The sequence below is a fragment of the Falco rusticolus genome, chromosome 9, assembly GCF_015220075.1.
Source record: "Falco rusticolus isolate bFalRus1 chromosome 9, bFalRus1.pri, whole genome shotgun sequence".
Taxonomy (NCBI): Eukaryota; Metazoa; Chordata; class Aves; order Falconiformes; family Falconidae; genus Falco; species Falco rusticolus.
This window is the reverse complement of record NC_051195.1, coordinates 43,175,364-43,200,813: the sequence shown is the minus strand read 5'-3', so window position 1 is coordinate 43,200,813 and position 25,450 is coordinate 43,175,364. Positions and strand designations below refer to the sequence as shown.

Genomic DNA, 25,450 nt, shown 5'->3' with positions numbered 1-25,450 from the left:
GCAAGCTTAAGGGATTGGCTTTGCTTGCCTGCAAGCAGGTTGCTCTGTAATCTCCAGACATCCCAAAAGCTAAGAAGAAATGCTGCTCACCTGAGGGGGTGACCTAAGGAGCCTTAGGAATTTATGTCATGATATGGTACCACTCCTGCAGAGATCTCTTGCAAGGGGACCTCTTGGCACAACTTTGCTTGCTGAAAATAGCAATTCCCAAACGCCCACCCTATGTCAGGGTCGGATCGTGGGCATCTTGGCACAATACTGCCACCGCTGCTAAAGGAGTAACTTGGTGAGCTGGTGTTAGATGTTGCGCCAGCCTGAAGATGTGAAACTTGTTATTGTGAAGGAAAATTAGAGGTAACAATAATAAACAGCTTAGAGGAAATGTGTAAGATAACGGCTGATATAAAAAGATTTACTGACCATAATACATGCTTAATTACATTCATAATAAATAGATTCCTGTACTTACCTTAGGAATGTGGACAGCTTTATGTATTTAGCTTGGATTTTGTGGCCTTAGTTAATCAATGGCCTGAAGTCCTTAGATGAGATTCACTCTGTGAATGTGATGTAATTGAAGTTTGGGAGTGCGTTATTAAAATATTTCAGGTGACTGATACGCAGGATATTATAAGATCTTTTCCTGGATTGCAGCACTTCTTCAATACTTTGTTGCTTTTTCTGTCACCTTTTGGAAAAAATGCTTTTCTTTTTCTACAGAGCATACTTAGATGTCAATGAACTGAAGAACATACTCAAGCTGGATGGATCCACACACCTCAACATCTTCTTTGCCAATTCCTCCGAGGAAGAGCTGGCTGGAGTGGCAACTTGGCCCTGGGACAAGGAAGCCTTGATGCATCTAGGTGAGCAATAGAGATGTTTCTTCTTTGTAAAGCTTTCTTTTGAGGCGTGAAGAAGGAAAGATAAATATGCGTTAAGCTCTGTTCTGATTTCTTATCATTCTTCTAATATATAGTCAGGGGAAAAAAAGTATTTCACGATTCGCAGATACTGGCTCACAACCAGGAAAATATTAGGTTATAAACCCAAAGCATATTATGGTATTTGTAGATGATGTCAAGCTGAAAGAATTTCACCTTTTAAGTGAAGCTACTTTACAGGGCATTCACTCCATGGGAGCACTTTGCAAAGAAGACTGGGGGATAGGTGCAGGGATGCTAGACAGAAGTGAATTTTTAACCTTAGCCTGTTAGGTTCTAATCCTTAGTACATTACTTAGTAAGTGTTCAATTAGTTTTCCTTACAGACTTCAGTTAAAATTGTTGCTGTTTTTCTCTACCAATGTGCAAAAGAGCAAACCGCTGAGAGATTGTATTTCTAATGTTCATTTGAGTGGAACTGGAAAGAGTTCACTACCCTGCAGATTGCCCTGCATGTTTCATAACTAGGCTGCTGAGTATGGCTGCTGGAACGCAGGGATCCAGACAAAGCTGTGCAAACTCCCAAATGACTCATTGCCCTGACACCTGCCGTGCCACCGGACCTGTGTTCCTTGTGAAATGTCAGATGAACCTCAAAAGGTTCAGAAGGCACCCACTGAGTCTGTGTGTACTCCTAACTGCACAAACCTCCCGCGGGCTGCAAACCTGATCAGGTCATCTTACAAGAGCAGGGATTCTCACAAGTTTTCCAGATATTTCTCCAGCTTGTCCAGGCCTTCCTGGGCTGGAAGTGAAATCCAGTTTCAGCCAAGTTCAGTCTTTGTGAAAGACTGTTTCAGCTAGGTTTTATATTACCCAGCCCCATATTGAGCAGAACAAAAAAGTTGTGGCAAATGTAAACCTAGATGAGGAGAGCAAAATATGGTGTTTATTATTCTGAAGTGTACTATGAGAGCTGAGCTACAGCTTGAGCCATCAGTAAGGGAGGCTTTTCCATGTTCAAAAATACATTACCTCAAAACATAGATGTTAACATCTCTTTATAGTCACCTGTCTCCGTAGCTGAGAGAGGCTCTGTGGTCAAACTAAGCAGCTGGAACTGGCTGCCCTACTTTAGTAGAAGTTTTATTACAACATCCAGCTCTGCAGCTGCTCTGGAAGAAGTGTGAGCAAACTTCCCTTCCCAAGGACCAGCAGTGACACACATCCAGTCTCCTGCCAAGCTAGGCTGGAAGTGAAGCCACTTCCACTCTGACTTGCCTCCAGCTCCATGTCCGCGGGCTCCTGCTGGGAGCACCCAAACCAGAAGATGCTGTGAATGCCTGCCAGCGAGCATCCACCATGGCACATCTTCTGGTAAAACCAAAGCTAGATATCAATCCCATCCTCAGCCAGCACCCATGCCAATGTGATTCCTCTCACTTTGTAGTACCAGAGCTCCAGCACTAACCCCACAGTAACCGTTTGCTTCTGATTGTGCAACAGTATAGCTCGCTGGTGGGAAACATTAGCCCTAATGCCACTGCTGGAGTGAAATAAAGCTGCAGTAGAGCTGATCCTTCCCTAAATGAGTATTTTCACAGCTTCCCTTGGTGTTGCCATGGGAGGGAGCAGAGAACAAGGAGAGAGCTCCAGAGTGCCAAGAAGAACCTTCTGCAAGAAGGCTGGGGCTCGCCCAAAGTCCTGAGGAGTTCTTCTGTCACTTCGTTAAGCTAATTGTCAACATCATGCCTGAGCAAAACAATTTAAATTCAGCTCCTACAGTGTATTGACAGAATTCATTGACCAAAAAAAGATCTCACAAGAAAAAAAGATGTTAGCCAACAGTTTAAAGTTGACTTGCAGTGCAAAAAGTAAAAATAAATAAATAATGGTCATAATTTCCTGTCATAATAGCCCTCCCAGACCTGTGCTTGGTCTGTAAGAATTCATCTTTAATCTTTTTTACTCTCTTCTATAAATCCAATATGTACTTAATAAAAAATATGAAATATGTCCTGTGGTGCAGATCTAAAGGCTGGGATAGAGATTGTCTGCGTGAGGGAGTTTATCTTTTCTGTAAAACTGCAATTGATTTAGATTCTTGACAGCTGTGAAAAATATAAATTTTCAACAAAGGCAAAAATAAAATCTCCCTCTCCAGCTGCCTCAGGGCTGTCCAGTGCCAGAACCATTTACCCAGCCTGTATTTTGAAGGCACATCCTGCTGAGGAATTCCACCAGTACTCTTGCCATCGGAAAACAAACTCTGGAATTATTTTTGGGAAAACAACCCCCACAAAACATACCAGGGTACTCTCTGCATGTAAATGGCTCCACCTGAGTAGAGCCCAAGCACCAGAGGAATCAGAGCACGTATTGTATAAAGGCGGAGAGAGGGATAGAGGGAACATAGGGGCCGCAGTGGCTGTGTACTGGTGGGTCTGTATGCAATTAATTGGGATTGTGGAGAACTAGTGTAAGGAACAGTTTAGTGCTGTGAAAAGGATGTGCAGATGCTACATGTGGTGTAATAGGCAGGGTGTTGCAGTGCAATTGATTTTATTCATTCTTTTGTGTTTGTATTTAGATTTTTAGTCCTTTTTTTTTAATACTATGTATGTATGTACACATGCCTGTGTGACTTTTCTTCACTGTGTTGTGTGTTGTCACACATGCCCCATGCACAAAGGGAAAATCTTTTCTCTATTGATCTTTATCCATGTGTCCGTGCAGGACATCCAAAGTGGTCCTTCCTCTCTCTTCAGCATTGATAAGATTTCAGCTGGAATACTGTATTGTGTTTGGACAATGTGTTTGGAGGAAGACGTGAGACAACGGGGAAAACCAAAGGGGAAGGACAGCCAGGGAGCTCCAGAAGAAGGATTGCACTAGAAGGAAAGGTTGAATGGATTCCAGTTATTCAGGCTGAAGGAAAAGATCCTGAAGTGGGGATGATGACAATCTAATAAAAGCTGATGAAAGCGGAGGAGCATCTTCTGCTCTTCCTATCCGTGTGAGGCAGGACTGAAGTCGTGAACTTAAATTGCCAAAAAAATCAGGTCAGATCAGATGTGAGTTAAATCCTTGCAGCTGTAAGGATACTGAGTGCTGAAATTGATTGCTGGGGCAGTCATGTCATCAGGGGATGTAAAGGAAGAGATGTTAGGCAAATACGTGTGAGGGATTGTATAGACCTAATTGGTCTTATATTGTTTGAGAGTGAAATTTAGATGACTTAAGATCTTTTCAGTCTTATTTTTCACTAATTCCCGGGTTATTGCAACCAAGTCTCCAGGCAGATGAGAAGAAAGAGTCCACAGTGTGTCAGAATCTGATGATCTCATCTTCCCTGCACTACTGATAGTCACTGATAAAATTCCTCCTGCCGAAACATTTTTCTCCTCATCGTCACTAAATTATTGGTGTACCATATCTGAGATTTATTTTTCCACGATATCTTTTTTACAAAGCAGTCTCACAAACAGTTTTAAATAAAAGGCTTGGAAAAGTTGAGATCAACAAGCTAAATAAAGATGATATGAAACATATCATAAATCCAAAGGTACATCTAACTGAGCTAAAAATATAATTCTTATGATTAATTCAATATACTGTAAAGCCTCACTAATTTACTATTTGCTTATCTACACATTCTGTAATTCATACAACAAAAAAAATCACCATTAGTTTTCTTTGAGCACATTTAACAACCATGCAGTTCTTTTAGAACTATCACATTCCAGGATTTCATATTTTTTGACACATTAGACTTATGCATATTCATTAGTGGACTGTGCAGTTCAGATCAAACTAGGCTTGTCTGGGTATATGAACAGAGTGTGTTTCTGACAGTTTCTTCAAAGCTGTCTGTATGATCAGAGCACACCCTGCAAAAACTGTTCCAGCCTTGGATGTATTCTGATTTCTTTGTCCAGCTATTAGTTTGCAATTACTGGTGCAACCTACTGCAGTTTTTAGGGTGTTTCAGAAATTAAGAGGCTTCTCTTATGACTTTACCCTGTGGAATACAGAGAGTGCTCCAGGTATGTTTTGTTTGACTCTTGGTATCAGATACATTGCTTACACTCATCTAGGCAGAATCACTCTCTTTAAGCACGTTAAATTATTTGAAATCGCTTAGCATGAAGTAATTGCAGGTAGGATTTTTCTCTAAGTTAACAAACAAGGAAAACTGAACATATTCAGTTGAAAGACTGACTGTCACTGGTTTTTGGTTTAAGGTGTTGGGCTTTGTCCCACGATTCCTCATCCTTACAGCCCCAGATGAAAGGTGAGATGAAACCTTGCTGTGCAGTTTCTCTGAGCCAGCAATGTGCCTGATGGTGCAAAAAGCAGTCTATGCTATAGAGAATCCGATGAACTGCCAGTGGATCTGCTCTTTGGATTGCCTTCCTTTCCCTTTCTCTTGCTCCTCCAAGGAAGACAAGGCAAACATAGAAGCTATTCTGTTTTCCCCTCACAGGTGGCATTGTGCTGAATCCTTCCTTCTATGGCATCCCTGGCCACACACACACAATGATCCATGAGATTGGGCACAGCCTGGGGCTCTATCACGTCTTCCGGGGAATCTCAGAGATCCTCTCCTGCAGCGACCCGTGCATGGAAACGGAGCCCTCCTTTGAGACCGGGGACCTCTGCAGTGACACCAACCCTGCTCCTAAGCACAAGCTCTGTGGAGATCCTGGACCTGGCAATGACACGTGCGGTTTTCACAGTTTCCTAAACACACCATTCAGTAACTTCATGAGCTACGCAGGTACTTGGGTTTCCTTGGTTTGCTGGTGGGGTCTGTGGTTGGGCAAGAACAAGGAATAGCACTACTAACTCTGATTCCTACAGTCCATCTCATGCAGGGCTTTATGCTGACATGTGTGTCCATTGGTCTAGGATCAGGCTTGATGAGGGAACAAACCTGATGGCCTCAGGAACCTCTTCCACTTATCCTGTTATGTTTACCCAGCTTCCCCAACTTTACATAGTTTCATGGGAAGACCAGGCAGAAGGTTTGGGGGAAGGAGGTAATGAAATAAACATTAAGAAAAGAGCTTCTAAAGGCTCTACAGAAAATTTGACACCCTTTTTCCCTGGGATCTGGATGCCTGATCTATGAGGTCTTCTTTGAAAACCCAAATTCAGAGATTGTTTACCTTCTCCCAAGGAGATATTGAATGTCAGATGATTATTGGTACTACCAAGGCTGTAGGATACACCTGTGCTAGGTAGACATCTAATGAGACACTGCTCATCCCTCCGGGTGTCTGTTCAAATACCATGTTTATTGTTTGATTTGGAGCTGCTGTGGTTCAGCTAAAATCACTCACATTTGTTTTTCATCATTAGAGTGTGAATACTAGTATAGTACCTGGATCAGGATTGCTTTTCTGGTCAAAGACTACCAGTGTGCTGTGCTGATTTGTGCTGGGACTATAGGCTAAAGAACTAAAGGCTCCATATCAGTGCCATAAAATCACCCCTCCAAGAGGAACAAGCTGCTTAAGCAAAAGCCTTATCTTGTAGTTTTAACTCTGCAGACTTCTGTAGGCACAACTGTGTTGTTCAGGGGTGCTGGTTCATGGCATTCAGCCTCAGTCTAGCATAATGCAAAGAGGGCATGAGCTCCTGTGACCCTTGCCTGTCAGATGGGGGTGGGGTAGGGTCCTTGCTGCACCCCTGGAAGCTCAAGGGGAGTTGAAGGATTCTCTGTTATTTCCCAGAAAGAACAGGGAATACCTTGGGTCATATTTCCCCTTATTTTGGGTCACATCTAGCCCTGATGAAGGTCTGTGACACTGAGCTGACAGCATCAACAACATTTTAAAGGTGACCAATACACTTCTAGCCACTGAAGGGCACCTTTATACTCCAGGCGAAAACACAGATTGCCCACTCAAAAGGTCATAGGAGTGCTTATTCTGTAATAAAACTGTAGAGAAGCAAAGTGTTTAATGCCATCTGGGGCACAGATTGAAATGATTTATAACAGAAATGCTTTTATGCCCTTCATGGCACTAGCTAAAAGTGATGCTTAGTTTTCTCTTTATTTTTCTATTTGTTTAGAGGGTGTTTTCAGGGACAAGCATACACACACTGAGTCAGTTCCTCAGCATGTTGTGCACTTCTGTGCATGCGGTAGGGCAGAGTCTTACTGCCTGATACAGCCTCCTGGTAACATCACATGGATAAGTCAGTGCCAGTCCAGATGACAATATCCCTCCACCAAATCTGCTCATGTCTGTGTGATGAGAGGTGGAGCATGCTTATTTCCGAATGCTGAGGTCTTTTCTTCCAGCCAGACCTTGCCTTGCCAACTCTCTCGAGATCTTAAAGAGAGAGGCAGACCACAGAGATACGTATCTGCTCTGGGGAGCTACCTACCTGCTGGTGTTCCGAGCAGAAACCTTTTTTTTTTTTTTTTTTTTCTTGAAAAATGAAGTGAAGCGACATGATGGGTATCTCTAGAGCTCATGCATGAATCTGTTTGCTTTTCTGTTGTTGCCAGTGGAATAAAAATATAGCAGGATATCAAATTGCTATAGAAATACCTTTGAAACGACTAGGTTGAGGTCATACAGCTGTAGACATTGCCTTTCTTTCCTTTCTGTTTTGCTGCTTGTATACAGCTTGGTTGTGTTGTGTTTATCTGTCTGTCTCTAACATCCATCTGTCCAGTTACCCCCAGCTCTGCAGCAAAGCACTGACTTAAGGAGTAACTGTTCTTTCCCTGAAATCACAAGTTACGATGTCCAGAAGATCAAGGAGTGTGAGAAACTGGACTTGTAAATTATTTTTACAAGTCCAAATAGCCATGGTGTTCCCAAATAAAAAGATAAGTTAGTTGTTTAGATGACTCTTCATGAAATCAGCAGTAGTTCTGCCTCTGAATTCTGTTGGAATAATCATCCCAGCAACATCTCTTGAATTTTCAAGTTACTGCTTCATCTGAGGATCTTGAAACTTTTTTGAAATCAAGTGATCAAGTGAGATCCCTTTCCCCCTTGCCTCCCCTCCCTTCCCCTCCCCCAGGACACAGCCTGTGCTGATGTTCAAACAGATTGAGAATGCAGGTCATCTTTCTCCTGTGCCATTGTCTCACTGCTTTGTCCTATATATATTTTATTGTTCCTTTATGATGGCTATTAAGGGCCTTTGTCTCCTTCTGTGCTTCCGTGAAGAATATTTATGGCTTGTACAGCATGCTTAGGGATAGACCATCGATAATTATTGAGGAAATCCAGAGATGTCATATTAAAGCAGCTTTTTGCATACCCACAGGGATTTGTAGATATTTTCAAGCTGCTGGTGTCTGTCTATCTGCTGTGCGTGTTTGATGAGAGGAGGTTCGCTGCTCAGTGGAATTAGGAGAGACACGGGAGAACATGTGAACTGACGTGTCCTCGCTGTGGTAGGGCTGCATTCAGGGCTGTAGTCTGAGCAGGATCCCGACTGGAGCTGTCTCCTTTTGCTTGCATCTCTGGGAAGATGTGGTAAGGTTTTAAATTAGCCAGCAAAGTCACACTTCTCTTTGGAACAAATTCATATTTTTTTGTTCCCCTTGAGTTCCACAGGGCATGGACTTGAAGACATCTGAGCATCTAGTAACACTATTGCAATATTGAACTGCCAACTTACACGCATGCAAGCAACTCTCTGAAAAGCCTTTGTGACCTGCATCTTCCCAGAAAAGTGTGTTACTTGACCTGTGCAAAACTGTCATTGTTTTTCATATCACAGCAGCGTGCAGAGGTCCCATCTGGGACTGAGCTTTACTGGGCTAGGAACTCTGCCGGCACAGGGGAAACAACGCTCCGTGTTTTTGAGAGCTTTCCATCTGATGGGAAGAGTACCAGAAAACTGGTTAAAGAGCTAGCATTGTGTTATTCAGCACAGTGTTTCTGGGTGACTTTGCACAACATATTTATTCCTTCTGTGATCTGCACAATAGAGAAATAGTAATTTTCTACTTGTGTTCAGAGGACACTAGATGTGTTCTTGTTGCCAAATCATGTTTGGGAGAAACAGATGAAATGAGAAATGGATATTTATGGGAAATTATCCAGCAAAATTATTTCTCCATTTTGAATGAAAAACAAATTTGAAACATCAAAAACATTTATGAAAAGTTCAGAAAGGGGGAGATTTAAAATAGAAATAAAGTTGGTTTATTGCACCAAAAATTTACATTTTAAAGTAATTATTTTTTAAATTGATCTTTCAGAGCATTTTTATTTGTTCATCAGAAAATTTAAGGACTTTAAAAAATTATGTATTTTTAAAATTCTGTGTCCTTTTAATCTAAGGAATCTGTCAAACTCTATTGCACACAGTTTGCATGAATTTCAGGCAATCCTTTATGCTAATGCTAGCTGTTCTTTGCCCTTTTATCCTCTCTCAGAGATAATCTTTTAGACATTAAATTCTTTTAAGCCCAGAGGTCCACTGGTAGCCCCAACTGTGACCAGAAGGTGCTGCACTGGGGCTTTCTGCTTCTTCGCCTCCATGTGTCTCTGTCTCACCTAGGGATGATCTCTAGGTGCTTCATATATATCCCGGACAAGAGGGAGGGAAGGTTTATTTATTTATTTATTCCTTTTTAACGTTTGTTTCCTTTCACCTGCCTCCACGAGTGATGATGGCACTAATTTGTTCACAGGTTATTAACTTCCGAGTGCTGCGAGAACCCAGCCCAGCCCTTGCAAGGAGCTGCTGTTCACCGGGTTGTAATTCTCTTGCTCCTGCCTGATCTCCCACGTGGTTGATGTGGTTTCTGTTGTAATTTCAGACGATGACTGCACGGACTCCTTCACACCCAACCAAGTGGCCAGGATGCACTGCTACTTGGACCTCGTCTATCAGAGCTGGCAGCCCGCAAAGAAACCAGCTCCTATTGCAATTGCCCCCCAGATCGTGTCTCGGACCTCCACCTCTGTCACGCTGGAGTGGTTTCCACCCATTGATGGCCACTTCTTTGAAAGGTGATCACGCGCTGCTCTGTACTCCTGCACTGAACTGAATGGAGAGGGGAGAAATAGGGGGACAGCCTGGGGCCCCACTCGCGGAGCGCAGCTTTATCATGTGCTGTGCTCGGTCTGGATTAAGGCTCTTTTCTAAATTGGTTCATACTGAGGAGGTTATTGATCTGTTTTCTGCTCTTCCTTTCTCAGCCTGTAGCACTCAGCTGAGGGCCATTGATTTGCCATGTAAAGGGCAAATCTTTTTCCATATGTTATGGGAGTAATTTTCAATCAACAATTCTGGCCCTGTGATTCCTGCTGTTATTGCTGCTCACAAATACCTGTGGGCTTCAGTTCTGCTGGCACATTCCCCCCTCCTCCTTTTGCATGTTTCCTTTGCAAGGACAAAGTGAATCTTGTTTCTACTCCCGTGACAACACTGAGCTGATGGGCAATGGAGACTCCCAGGGCAAGGAGGTGGCAGGGCCGGGGAGAGGAACAAATGCTGCCTCCTTCCTTGAGCTGCAGGTCTGAGATGGGAATTGAGCAAGACAGAGCCAAGGACCTAAACCCCTGAATATCATGTGAGCGTCATCTTACTGCACCCTGTGTAGAGCATGTAGGTCAGAGTGTGTGTGTGTGTTTGTGTCTGACAGGCACGCAGTGATGTGGTACCCGTAACGACAGATGAACTGAGTGCAGGGCTCGGGACGGGAGTCACACCGCCTTGCAGTTCATAGCCGGTGCAGCTCTACCCCAGCATGACCTGAGCAACTGGGTACTTCATCTAAATAGTCTGATGCAGCTCTTGGATGAGCCGCAGGAGCTATGGGAGTCCTAGCACAGAACTTCCTAAATGGTTGATTCTCACAGTACCATTAACTCACCTTCCCTATTTGCATCTCTTCTCCAGTTTTTGCTTTGTTATTTTATAGGGAACAAACTTCGAGTGTCCTTCAGGACTGTAGCAGTACGTATCGCAGGAGGCTGAATTTACAAGCATATTAGCACCCAAAGAGCTGTCTCAGCACTGCTGCTTTGTTCAGCGAGAGCACCTTGAAAGCCACTGCCTCCATGAGGGGTGAAACTCCTTCCAGCACTGCTAGTGCACAATGGCCATTTCAGTGGCCAGCCTGCACTTTATCTGAAGAGACAGATAGCTGGTATTTTCTGCCCAGATGAGATTTTCCACCTTTATTGCAAATTAATATGAGGAGGGCAATCAAATCATATTGGGAGTTGATAAAGAGGGGTCTCGTGCTCTGAAAAGTGTTTGCTTTAATTACAATTTTGTAACTGAATCCTTTTATTCCCTGTGTGTGAAAAGGATTTACGTGAAGTTCTGAAAATTAATTCAGGATTTTTTAGCCCATAATCATTTTTAGGTAAATTAAGTTTCTCCAATTTAATTTAGAATTCAGGAGATACTTATTATGTGTTAAATAAATACCATCTGCCTCTTAAAACACATTTATACAGCACTAATTGTTATGTAACCAAATATGTCTTTATTACATATTTCTTATAACTCAATCAATATGTTCTTAATAACCTCTAGTTAGTTGCTTCTTAAATAACATACAGTGGATAGCGTGGTAAATCTACAATTTCATAACAGAGTTATCATATGTTAAATAAATAGCAATTTTCTAGGAAAAAGAAGTCCTTTGGGTTTTCAAATCTGTGTACTCAGTATTACTGAAGAGATTTAAAGAGACAGCCCCAAGTACTTTGAGTCCAACTCCTTGTTAAAATGAGATTCCCAGTGCTAATAGATACAGAAATGTTGCTGTGACCATGTGAAAATGTTACTGAGAGAGATAAGTGATCCTGTCTAAAACATGCCCACATTTCTGATATATTAATCAAAACAAGGATGATAGTAGTATTATAGTGACTAATACTGGAAAAGCTCATGTGCTGAACTTCCAGCACCGATGTGCCCAGCACTGCTCGGTTAGAGCTGCATGCCTATATCAATTTGTAAAATTGGGTCACTGTGCAAGACAAGTAGGCGGTAAAATTGGCCGAGTATAATCTTATCTGTGTGTGGGAATACTGTAAATCTTTGCAGATATTTTTACACAAAGTGCACACCATGGCCCAAATTTTACTTGCCTCACTTGAATGAATAAACTCATTCACTTCAATGGGACTATTCATGTAAAAAACAGAAGACTGATACTCAACTGCTGAGTGCCTTGGGCCTGGTTTCTAATGCACAGAGGCCCCTTCCATGCTGTTTTGACAGTGTAGAACTGCCTTAAAAGGCTGAATGGCTCTGGCTACATTAGCAAGTATTGTGGCCCAATATAAGTAGATCTCCAGCGCAAAACAGTTGTTAATGAAAACCTGACGTCAACACTGTAGGGGTTTCGGGGGGTTGTTTCAGCCTGGCCCCATCAGCAGTTGTAGCACATCAGGTGTGGTCCTGGAGCACATGTCCACTCTGGATTCAGGCAGAAATGGGTCCAGCATCCGTGCACTAGGGCTGCTTTAAGCAGGGAAGATGAAGATTTTTCCTTCAAAACCTCGTTCCTCATCCAAATGACAATGCTACTGTAGGCACTCAGTGTAACTCAAGTTCCTTTTATGCCCCTTTTATTCTTTAGAGCTGTGCATAGGCAGTGACCTCTGCTTAGTGAAAGTTAAGAAAGGAAAATTTAGCCTTGTGTTTAAAAATGTAACACTGTATGTATGGGTGAGATCCTGACAGGTCTGCGGTTGAAGGGACATGAAGCATGGAAGTACAAGTCCATGTGCCTTTTCCCTGCTTAGATGCAGCTTTGTCACAGCTGCCACATATTAGGTGCTTTTCTCTTAGGGCCTCGGTTTTAGGAATTACATCATTAATTACATGGATTTGGGGACAGACAGTAATGCTAACTCATAGTTTTTGTAAATTTGGGGTTGGCTATCCTGTGTCCTCACACCTTGGCAAGATGTGCACAGGAGCTGTGTGCGGAGTGCTGTGCTTTTCTTCCTGATATAGCATCCTTACTTATTTAGTGTGTTCAACTGGTGTCCACTATATGACTCTAGAGAGTCATTTACCTGCACATTTGCCAGCATGTGTTTGACCCTAAGCTTCACCAGCTGGTTGAGCTTCTAAACATCTCTAACAATCAAATATATCAAGAACCAGCATTTCTTCTTGTAGCTACTACACACAGGATTGGAATACCATTCTCCATCCTCCCATTAAATAAAAGCATGAAAAATGTCACATGTGCATATAATAATATGTAATAATAAAATAATAATAGAGGCAACAAAACAAGTGAAAACAAGGGAGAAAAAGAAAACCCTATTCATTTCCTGACCGCATCTATTAGATGCGTTCATCTGCTGTCGCTAAGCATCCATTCATGCGCCTCCTGTTTGATATGCGTAGGCAGGATGTAAACAGTTATTGTAATAGGGCTCTGCAGAAAATTCTGCTTGGACAGAAAAGTTTGAATGCATCTGGTCTTCCAAGTTTTCATTGAGGTGACTGCATTCATTTCCATGAATCTGATTCTATCTCATTCTTAGCAAGCAAACATTTTGGTCAGTATGTTGTCCCAGATCTAGATGGCTGGGCTTGATAATCACTTGCTTAAACCTTGCTGGGAAGTTTCTGTGCCTTAGAGGGGGAAAGCATCAATTCTGAATTTCAAGTAAGCAGATACAATTTAGTCTGAAAACAGGCAGTCTTTACTGAAAGGAATGATAGTTTTTTACTGGGTTTGAGTTCCCCACTGAACTGGTGCTGGCCCTGAAGAGAATTGTCTGTTTTTCACTAGTAATCTTCAGATTTTGAATCCACTACACTGAAATATCATGCTGTAGGAATGAATTCCTCCTGCGCTCTGAACTTCATAAACTGGAATTTCCCCAGTATTTGGCTTATTAGAAAACAGAGAAGTCTAGATTTTCCATCACCCTGCACTTTGGGGAGTCATGTGCACCAGTGTACAAGTTGTCAGATATGCTATTGTTAACTAATTAATAGTGTTTTGAACCAGTTTACGCTCATTTTGTCTTGATGTCAGTGGCTGCATAAGGTGTAAGGATCTGGCTTAGAATTTCATAAGCCTGTAAATGTGATGCCATAATTAGTTTTGACATTCATGGCTGTTTGTAGGATTTGTGTGCAAGCGTCTGCAGACCAAAAACTTTAACCCAGGAGTCATCCCCTGTGTAACTCCTTTCAGCCAGTGGAGTTACATCAGGGTTGAGTTTGGCTCCCAAACTGGAAAAGTAAAAAGAGAAAGTTTGCTCATAGCCTTTCCCACATGATGCTCCTTGTGATTTCTCTTACCTCCAAGTCCTTGCTGGTAAAAGGAAATGTTTGTCCATAAGCCTACAGTTTTTTCCACCATGGCAGCCTGTGATGAAATTGTATAGCTGCTAATTTGAGTAAAAAGCAGTCCTAATTGTGGAAACTTGGCTTTCAAAGCCCTGTCTTCATCCAGGACCAAGTGCTAATGCAGGAGTCTCTTTGTAGAGAAACTGAGAGATTACTATTGCAGGGACTTCTATCCTGATTGTTGGTGGCTGCGTCTGAAAAACAACTGCACAATAATAATCCTACGTTTTGATTTCTCAGTACCTTTTATTCTGGATTCTTGAATACTTTTGCATATATTATTTAGACAAGCCGAGTTAGACACTTAAAGCACTGCTGAATAGACAGCTAAGAAATGAAGCAGGGAGACAGTGTCATACCAATAGTGCAGGTGGGTGAAGTGAGACAGGGAGAGAAGGTATTCGCAACATGCCCAAATTTGTTCATTACCGGTGCTACAGATCGTGCAAGGAAGAGGAGGGCACCTTTGCCTCCCTCTTCTTTATTCTACCTCATTGCCACATTTTATTCTTCAGATGTTTTCAGCAGGTGCATCCCTTTCTGCACTGTCTGCAAGCTCTGTCATTTACCATCTCTTTGTAGGGTGGCTGTGGGCCATATTGAAATGGATATGAGTTTTACCACCGGTTCCATTCCAAGCCCACCCTGTTGACAATCTCTGCTTCCGCCTAATTAATCCAACAGAAAGTTGACTTTCAGATCGATCCCTGTCAACAAATAGGAGATGCAAAGCTGTGGAGCAGCTGAGCGTGTCATCCGTACCACCAATGGGAAAGGAGATCACACAGCCTGGGAGGGCTGCAAGAGTAGATTTACAGTCCTGGTGTCCTCACTGAGGATCCAGAATAACTTCTGCCTGAGGATCACAGTGCCCTTCGTAAAGCAGTGCTGAAATAAATTGCACAATGGGAGATGGTTAGAATTTGCATAGCTGATTATAATAATTGATGACTCAATCCATACTTACTTGGATAGCTTAGAGAGTACACTGTGTGCTACGCGCAGTTTGTTTGCTGAAAACTTCCATCCTTTCCTAGGTGCCTTTAATCATTAAGGTAATTAATTTTTTTCCTTTTGAGTGGGCAGTGTTCCTTGAAGCAGAACAATGAATTCTGCATAATAAACAACTTACTGGGATGAATAACTACACATTATGGGTCATACATGGTTCCAAATTTTATGAACCTGAGGAACGTAGGGCTGAACTGTGTGAGTTGCATCCTCAGGTGATATAAATCAGCTTAATGATATGGAAGATATTAGAGTTACTCAGATCTACATCAGCTTAAACCCAGAGCTTGTGAGTGTATTAGCAAAAATGTTTGTGAATCGGTGTTTGACTGGGTTTTCCTGTTCAACCGCTTCTGCTCATAGTACTTTATTGACTGTAGCTGGTACTGGAAGTGATGTGCAGGTGAAGTAACATTAGTGTTGGGCAGTGAAGTGCCGTTCTGAAAGCCATGTCATGCCATCTGATGACGTGGAGCCATAAGATGTTCCAGTTCAAAGAGCCATCCACTGGTATCAAAGCTGCCAGGTGTTGAATCCGGTTTCCCCTGCAAAAAGGATTAAGGGCATGTTCTTTTCTGTATGTTCAGAACCCACCCCTTTGCCAGGCTGGTGAGCTGGGCTGTGAGGTACCTCCAAAAGTGGCTCCTTGCATACTTAGCAAAGCTGTGCTTCACAGAGCAGCTCTGTCTGATGTTCTCAGAGCTTGGGACTTCACTCTCTCCTCTAATCACCAGTAAGCCCAAGGCCTACAGATACTACAAGTTCAAGCAATAAATCCATGGTGGGAACAAAAATAGATCTGAAATCTCCTGAGGCCAATTTTTCTGCTCTAACCACTAAGCAACACGTATTTTCTTTTGTCAGGGTTTGATCCAGTTGTAGTGCAGGGGAGGAAGGGAAAAAAAAAAGATATAGCTGAGTGTGATTTCACAGGTTCCTGTCATTTCATGTTGGATGGCGGACTCACAGATGCCGTCTACACAGGCTGTTAGCCCAAACCTACAGAAGGTCAACGTCAGAAAACACTCTTGTCAGTGCCTTAGGAAAAGAGGGTTAAGTGAAACTGAATTCAAAGTCTTATTGCTTTTAATATAGTTGAATAAGCAGCTCATTCAGCTGTTACTAAGTTGGTGTGTTTTCCTGTTTTCCTGGCCTCCTAGAGAAGTGGGATCAGCATGTGATCTGTGTGCAGAAGGAAGAGTCCTGGTGCAATACGCCTTCAGCGCCTCTTCTCCGATGCCCTGCGATCCCTCTGGGCACTGGAGCCCACGGGAAGCAGAAGGTGAGTCACAGGGCTGGGGACAAAGACATGGTGAGGGACAAGATGGGCCAGAGCAAAAAAAGAGCCACAAAACCAGTGGGACAATCCGGGAGTGACTGATCATACCTGTTTGTAGCAGATCGAGTACACTGTGCCCTGAAGTAATGCCACTGGCTGAAATACCTGTGTTTTGGTCCCCGTGTCCTGACCCTGCCCATGAATTAAATGAATTCCAGAGGCTGAACCTGAATTTTAGAAAGCAGCAGAGTGCCAAGAAATGCTGATCATTCACATCTGCCAGATGAATTCCTCAGGGGAGCTGTTTACTCCTTCTACTCCAACTCCAAAAGTGAATAATTGCTTGGTTTTTATTTGGGCCTGATTTCTGCTGCCTTCCCTTCCATTCAATAGTAATGGGCTGCTCCAGCAGACAGGCTGAGAGGAGATGGCCCTCTGGGCAAGTACTCTGCAGCATGAAGGCAGGTGTCTACGTCAAGCCCTGTCTACTTCAGGTGTCATTCTTACCGTTTCTCTTAGAGCATGTTGGAGGGGGAACGGTCTGCAGGGCTGGTTGTACAGTGCCATTAGATCTCCATCATTAATCCTCCTCCATATGTACCTTCCATGATGTAAGTAGGTGGATGTGGTAGAGCCAGTGTGTAAGATTATACCAGGCAGAGGTCAGTAATCACAAATTACGGTTTGGGACAAGTAGAATATTATCTCAATCTGTCCATCACAAGCTGTTCCTCTGGGAGCAGCACACTCTGGGCCCAGACTTCACTGTAAACACACAGATGAGCTCAGTGAACTCAAAAGGCCAGTCCCTGGATTTTGCAAACTCATTATGCCTATACCTCCTTACATTAAGGGCTTCTGTGTCCTGCAGCTAAAGCACGTGGCAGTTGCTCTACGAGGAAGATTATTTGTAAGCTAATACGGTGATATATGCAGTGCTGGAACCCTGGAGCCCTCCCTAGTCCTAAGGTCAGCAGATGTGGCAAGCTTGTGGTGGGCAGATTGAAATAATAATCTGCTCTTTCCAAAAGAAAGCTGCCTGATGGGACAAGACGTGTGAGTGAGTACGTCCTACCCTATGCACCCATCTCCCACGATGGGTGCCCAACAGAGATTATGGTTCACACCAACTCAACCCCCAGAACGGACATCCAAGGGCCAAGGCTGCTGGGCAGCGCGGGAGCGAGCCTGCCCCTTGGGTGGATGTTGTTCAAGAGCTCTGTCCGAGGAAGCAGTGCTCCGGCTACAAGTGTGACTGGATTATCAAGTAAACAGGATTAGCTAAATTTGGATCGCTTGCAGTAGTAGTGCAGGGTGGAAGGTGGAATTTCGACTTAGCCAAGGATTACAAGACTTTGAAACCTGGTTGCATTTGGAACAAAACCTGAAACTTTTGAATTTGTCCATGAAGGAAAATTAAAAACAAAAAGTGTTTGAGGCCTGCCAAAATGTTTTGTTTAGCTCATATAATTCCTCTTTCATGAACTTTGGTTAAGTTATGACATTTGAAAATAACCCCTTTTAGTATATAATACAGGGCAAAAGCAACGTTTAATATCAGAATTAAAAGTGTTTCAAAGTCCAAAAATGTCAAAACACAGTGTTCCAATATTGTTAGAACTTTCTTCCCACTTTCTTTTTCAGAGTAAAATTTTGGCCAAATAAACGCAATTTTGCAAAGTGTTTTGATTTTGAGAGAACTACATATTCCATTGAGATATGCTGTTCCATCAAAATTTCTCCAACGAGCTCTGATTTGAAAACTTCTAGATCTCACACGTCTTGCCAGCGGCATCATTCCTAGAGAAACTAAGCTACTCTAAGATTTATTACTCAGCTGCATTTTGCATTTAATTTCCTCTTCTTACAGTGTGTGCCTGCATGTTCTTAACTATGAAGGGTGCAGTCTGATCCTTATCTGTCTCATTCAATTGCTGTTGTGCTGTTTGCTCTGGAAAGAAAATTTGGGAATCCTATCCTCTTACTATGTTAATGCGTTGTCTCCACTTTAGGGTAGAAATATACCAAGTGTATGGTATTTGTTGCTCTGTAATTTTCTGTCATCACTACCACACTCCCTGACATTCAGGATCTCTGCCTATTTGCACTTGGTCTGAGTTACAAATAGCACAGTTAGATCATTGTCTGGCTTCTTTAATTGTCTATCTGTGAGTACTCAAGCATGCAAGCTTTAAATTCACTTTCTGCAAGCGTTCATGTGTGTAAATCTCCAACTGCTTGAATGTTCATGGAAAGTGAATACAAAAGAGGCATAAGCATGGCCAAAATGAACTCATTTTAAAATTTGAGACGGCAGTCATGGAAAATGTTTCGTAGTACTCATCCAGCTTCTTACCAGAAAACCACATTTCTCACGTGTCTCTGAAGCAGCTCAGAACCTGGTTGGTCTGATTTCATTTTCCTGAAGTCTCACAGCATTGTTAACGTTGCACAGTTGCCCCAGGTAGCTGCCACCAGCTGTGCTCTGGAACACGTGTGAGCCGTGCCCATTGCAAAACTCTGCCGTGGGGACTGTCCCCTTCCTGGGTCCCTGCTTGTGCCCCAGCATGGTGGAGTCCAATCCCCTGGGCTGAGATATTTTGTGATTTTTTCTCAGAGCCAGTTGTGCCCCTTGTGTGAGGGGTTGTTTGCTGCTTGGCAGTGGTTGTGGGAACACACTGGAGATCAGGCAGTTCTGATTTACTCTTTGCCTTCACCATAGAGCAAGAAAGCTCTAACCTACCTGGATTCTCACCAGCAACACCAGCTAGATAAACAAACCTTACATCACCTTCACAACTCGGTCAAAGGAGTATTTTATGTATGAAAGGTGATTTTGGCTCAAACCCAAGTAGGTACCTTTGCTTACTGTGCAATATATGCATATATCAGTCAATTCCAACTGCCTGGCTCACTATTGACGAAGAGAAGTGTGAGAATATAATAAAAAATTTTGCTGCCTTAGGCTTCTCTAGTTTGCTGCCTTTCCCAGTGGCCAATATGTCACTCAAGAGCGATTCATTCTGTATTTGCAAGTGGAATTGTCTCAGCTGGACATTAGAGTCCCACTGGATGGTTCCTCTGTCTTGACCATCTAAGAAATGTGGCAAGTGATTCATAGCTGTGACAGTCACTGCATCCTGAGAGGCTGCTGATCCCAGCTGGCCACCCCAAACAAGAGTGTCAAGTCTCCGTCCATGTGCTGGGGCAACAGAGGGGCATTCATCCCAACCGCTTCACTTAACAGCGTGATGAAGGCTTGTGTTGACCCATCGGGCTGTGGTGGTGGCCAATGTTTTTGGGGAAGCCTCCCTCCCAGCCTGCCATTCCTGTTCTCTGACCAGGAGATGAGATTAGGCTTATCCTCACAAGCCTCACATTCACATTTTCTGTTAGGCAAGAAGTGATGTTGTGTGAGATGTTCAGTGGCCCATCTCACTGACGACCTCATAAGCCTAAGGATTTTCAGAACCTGAGTTTACAGGGGCAGAATAGCTACTACACCATTCCTTTTTATATACAAATATTTGTAATTTGTGTAGTATATACCCATCTGTAGAAATCTAGAGTTACATGGAGTAAGGTTTCTGTCCTCTTCCACAATTAAATTAATGTTTCTTACCCAGGTCTAAGTGTTTGATGATATTTAAGAAAGGATCTCTTTAACCCAGTTTCGTTGAGGTTTTTAGTCTATGAATGACTACAGTCAAGATCACATTTTGGGGTAATGATATGCATTAAACTCCCTGGAGGCTGGGTCCAGTTCATGTAACTCCAGGATTCACACTCTGATCTACCAAAACATGTAGGTTTATTCTCTATTTAAGTCTTACAGAAGCCTTGAACTGGCAGAGGTGAATTTGCAGGGACTCAAGGGGAGCCCACTTTTGAAAACATTACTGAGCTGTGAGTCATTAATCAAGTCCATTTTCCTATCTGTGAGATGGCAGTGATAAGATTCACAGATCTTTCCAAAGCCCTCTGAGATACCAGGGTTAAAACCCACCTTCTCAGGGCTGCAGTCAGGAGCTTCCTGTATGTCCCAGCCAGGCACATGAGGACGGCAGCGAATGCTGTGAGATAACGTGAGCTGAAGGGGGTATTCGCTCTGCAAAATGATTATACACAGCACTTGCGAGCTTGCCAGGGGGAAAAAAATTGAGCGTGTTAAATGGAACTCTGGCTTTCTTCAAAATATCTCTCTGCCGTGGTCTCTCCAGATGCTGAGGTTAGTGGCATTCCCACTGCTCTGTGGCATGCAGGCAGGAGAGGAGGGCTATGGCATGTGTGCGGGTGAGGGAGAAGCATTAGAAGTTGTGCATCTGCAGGACGATTGCGTTGGATGGCGGGGAGGGACTGCCTGAGATACCAGGAAACCTATTCTGCATCTGGGTTCATTTGGTATGAGCAGGAGAATTCCCTTGACAAGAGAGGCGCATTTCTAACACTTCATTGGATCACAGACAATAAGAATAACCTTCACACGTTGCCCTTTTCTCTTTAAATTAGTAGTGATGTCCTGTTTGTTCATGTTTGCCCAGTACTTTATCTTCCTTTCTTCCTTGGTTGCAAACAGCTGTGCTCTTTTTTTTTTTTTTTTCTCTGCCCTCTCCATTTTCTCTCCTCTCGTTACCTTTCTTTATCTCTACTTTTCCCTTCCTTCTTTTCTGTACTTTGCCTTTTCCCTGGGCTGCTTGCTCCCTTTTCGTGTGATTATTTGTGAAAGAAGAGGGAATTTATAGCTCTCACTGGATTCTGTTACCAACTGTTCCACCCATCTGACCTCTCTGGATCTTGCAGTCCATGACTCTGTGCCAAATTGTAATGTTACCATAGTATTTGGGAACCCAGCAAGCATTGTGGCTTTCATTAGTTTTTAGTAGTACCTCCCATGTAGTTGAACATAGCCAACGGTGAGAAACGTAAAAGTACAAGTGCCTGTTGTTTCATCACAGCGAGCCCAAAGCTACAGCTCAGACCTGTGCTCCACGTGCCTCCAAAAAAAAGGGTTTTGCACAGCGTGCTAGATTAGCCCGTAAATGGCATAGGAGTCGCCCCTCAACAGCACAGTACAACAGCTTCTTGGAATCAACAAAAGCTCATTTCTTGTCTTTGTTAAAGAGTGAAAGGTTGTACTTCAGAGTGAGAGGCAAGGGAATAAGTAGGGGCGCTGAGGTGAACTGAAGGCAAAGTGACTCTGTTTATCAGGTAAATTACCAAGTGGAAGGAGTAGAAAATATCATTGTTTGGCACAGGGGAAGGCACTAGAAATAGGAAATGCAGGGCAGATGCCCTGGCAGTGTGTGTTGTGTGGTGTCCAGTCCAGCTAGGCACTTAAACTGGTTTTGCATTTCTCACCTGGCCAGGAGACGTTGGCATTATAATTGTCCTCTCTGTGCTGGCCATGCCTGTTCTGCTCAAGTAAATAATTAGTTTCCTGGACAGATAAGCTCTTCTGTCACCAGTTTGTCTTTCAAGACTGATACTAATGATAACCCATGTTTTCTAAATTCTTTTGCTCCCTGTCTTTGCTTCCTTCTTTCTTTCCAGGGCACCCTGATGTTGAGCAGCCCTGTAAATCCAGTGTCAGAACTTGGAGTCCCAACTCAGCAGTCAACCAACACACAGTGCCCCCAGCCTGTCCTGAGCCTCAGGGCTGCTACCTGCAGCTGGAGTTTCGTTATCCCCTGACTCCAGAGTCCCTCACAGTCTGGGTGACATTTGTTTCCCCGGACTGGGACTCCAGTGGAGCGGTGAATGACATCAAGCTGCTCACCATCAGTGGGAAGAACATTTCTCTCGGGCCGCAGAATGTCTTCTGCGATATCCCATTGACCATAAAGCTGGATGCAGGACAAGTGGGTGAGGAGGTGTATGGGATCCAGATCTACACTCTGGATGAGCACCTGGAAATTGATGCTGCCATGCTGAGCTCTGTCCCCCACAGCATGCTGTGTGTAGACTGCAAACCTATCCAGTACAAAGTGGTTCGGGAGCCTCCTTTCCAGTCTGGATCTCCAGTTGTCATCTCAAACCTCAGCAGAAGATTTGTCGACACGTAAGTACTGCTTTCCGCTTTCCAGAGAGCCGAAGAACAATAACCTGTAATGTCCAGTATTAAAATTGATTTTTAGTATTTTGAACTAGATAGATGTAACAAGTATCACCAAGAGAGGATATTCTAATAGTTTCCCTGTGGAACAAGGACCATCACACTCAGGTGAAATAGCCTGAGATTTCACAAATGATTGTGAGAAATGTCAGGGCTAGTTGTGCAGAGATGCGAAATTCAGGCTTTCCTTAACCCAGAAGGATATGCAAACTCCCTAAGCTATGATAAGTTAAATGTTTAAGATAACCTAAATGAGGACCTCTGGAGTAACATGGTCATCGTTTCCTTAAATATAATTTGAAAGTAATATTTTGATGGAGGAGATAGATGGCTCTCAGTGCTGGAGCACCAATTAATTGTTCGAGAATGCGTGCAAAAAAAATAGTATGTTCAGGTATATAAACGTATTTCAACCACTTCCATTTCCTTCTTTCATATGTCACTGAAACAAATTGTGTTGGAGTGAGATTGTTCTAACATAGTAAACATGCCAATGCACTAGTTTGTTGTAGAGACTGAGTTTCATCCCAGGTGCACTTATGCTCATCTGTCAAGGAATGCCTGACTGTTGAGGAAATATTCTTAAAAAAACCTACAAAAGATCCATGATCCACCCATAGGTATTCCAAAGCAGCAAGAAAAACATCTTTTACATAGCATGATTCCCTAGAAAAGATTCACTCATCTGTGGGAATAACATGAAGCTCTTTTGAAAAATGAACACCAGATAAAAGGAAACCTGCTAAGAAAACTGCACTCTAATTTAGAAAAGATGATCTAATTAGTACAGCTAATATCAAGGAAGCATACATCATTATGGTCTTCTAAAGCATGTTTAAATATAATAAAAATGATTAATTAACAATTCAGTAATCATGAGCTACCATCCCTTTCATGGCCCAATTATACAGCTCAGAAGATGCAAATTGTCCCTACAGATTTAAAAATTCAAGGTAACTAACAGTAATGAATATAAAAGCAAAAACCCAGGACATCACTGAGTTTACTCATGTGCTGAAAGTTAAGCATGTGCTTAAGTGCTTTCTTGGGTTGTAGCCTTATTCCAACACTTAGCATGAAATGAATATTGGCATATTGGAAACATGGAAAAGGGTGAATTTTCCCAAGGTTTTGCTGTGAAAGCATCTTTGCCTGAAACCTGGCCCACTCTCATTGGAAAATGGGACTGGTTTGGTTTGAAATATTTGCATACCTTAGCACAAGTTCCCACAGAATCAGGTCCAGTTTCGAGTTCATAACAGAGTGTGAAAGAAAAAAAAAGAAAAAACAATAGCCCAAAACATAACTTGTATTCTGAGTTCTATTCCCTTGTCTTTTATTATGATTTTGTGGGTCACTTCCAGCTTACAGCTAGAAGAAGTGAAAAAGTAATTAAATCAGTAGACAAGGATTAATGACGATTTTCCTGCATGTCATGGAATAAATCACAGGGGTAACGTTACTGTACCTGTTTGTATGTCTCACCTAGTTACACAGCCAGCTAAAAAACACAAAATCTGTTAGTCTTCTGGGCTCTACCTGTGACCAGGAGGCAGAAATGGATGCTCCTGGCGGCTGGCACAGCCAGCCACCCCGCCAGATCCCAAACAAACCCTGTAGCCTAGCTGGCCTCAGGTCACCTGTGTCTTTCCAGGGACTTCAGGGACAATCCTGCCAGTGATCTTCCATGAGACACTTGGACAGTGGAGCCTTTAGTTACTGGGCGAGGAGTCTTAAATACTTGTAGTTGGTTTTGATTGAAGACTTCCGCATGTGTTTGAAATTTTGAAAAGTGAGATGATTTGTTTATCCTCGTACGTACGCAGCATTGATCCATACCCTCTGGTGATGGGGTCACACAGATCCGTTGGCTGACGCTCTGTGTCCAGGCTGCTGCTGGGCCATACCTTGACACATGACAAATTCATTGAAACTGCATGGAGCTGCAGTTACGTGGTAGAGGCAAAAGCAAGATGAATTAGCACCTTGTGCAAAGAATAGCCACTGTCCTTATACGCCCTAAGCAGGAAGGGATGAAGATGCTTCAGGGAAGTCGGGGACAGAGGTGCTGGGCTGTGCTCCTGCGTGGGTATGTTTGTGTGGAGGTAGATGCAGCCTGTTCGCATCTGCCTGCTTGTCTCATCCTGTACAGCTGGAATTCAGCATATCTGTGCAACCAGACTTTGCAGCCCCTTTATCTCTCCGTAAGCCCAAGCCAGTTACCCCTTTATGCTTTTGTGTGTTTTCCATATTAAATAAAATAACCCCCCCCACACGTGTTCTATGGAAGGTTATTTTGAAGGCAGTCGCATATCTTTACTCTTGCCTCCTCTGACCTTGATCTTCACTGTCTTTTTTTCTCCCAAAGAAAATATTTGCTTGCACTGTTATCTGTGAGCAAGACCCTTTCCCCAGGTGTGGCAATACTGAAAGAAAAATTAATTTCTCCTACCTTTTTCCCTTCAAAGAGAGGGAACTTCTCTTTAAGCTGAGAGGAGAGACAGCCTTTAATGGATAGCCCTTGCCTAGTCAGCACTGAGTGCTCCACAGAGGAGAGTAAATAACTAGAACAGTGGAAACCTTCTATTAAGAAATGCAAAATTATGCCAGACCTTCTGTTCTCAAGCTGGATTTTAATCTCAGCTCTTGGCTCAAGCTGAAGCTAACAATCTTTTCTAAGGGACAGGACCTTTTCCTTGGACCTTACAGAAACCAGGCAAGATACACTCAATTCCACTGAGTATGAACAGCCAGAACTGCTGGTATCTGTGACACAAAATGAGAGTCAGAGCCTAGGAAGACAGCAGAAAGCTAAATAAATCAGTGGGAAAAAAAAAA

At 43.0% G+C, this 25,450-nt stretch overlaps 1 protein-coding gene across 1 annotated transcript in view; it reads left to right on the top strand.

The window, feature by feature from the left end:
* The window catches only part of PAPPA (pappalysin 1), a 181,553-nt gene that overhangs the window by 52,804 nt on the left and 103,299 nt on the right, over positions 1 to 25,450 (top strand). The window contains exons 3-7 of the mRNA XM_037400862.1: positions 721 to 866; positions 5,371 to 5,664; positions 9,688 to 9,880; positions 16,382 to 16,503; positions 22,051 to 22,558. Coding sequence (XP_037256759.1) covers positions 721 to 866; positions 5,371 to 5,664; positions 9,688 to 9,880; positions 16,382 to 16,503; positions 22,051 to 22,558 — 1,263 coding nt within the window. The remainder of the gene's footprint in view (positions 1 to 720; positions 867 to 5,370; positions 5,665 to 9,687; positions 9,881 to 16,381; positions 16,504 to 22,050; positions 22,559 to 25,450) is intronic.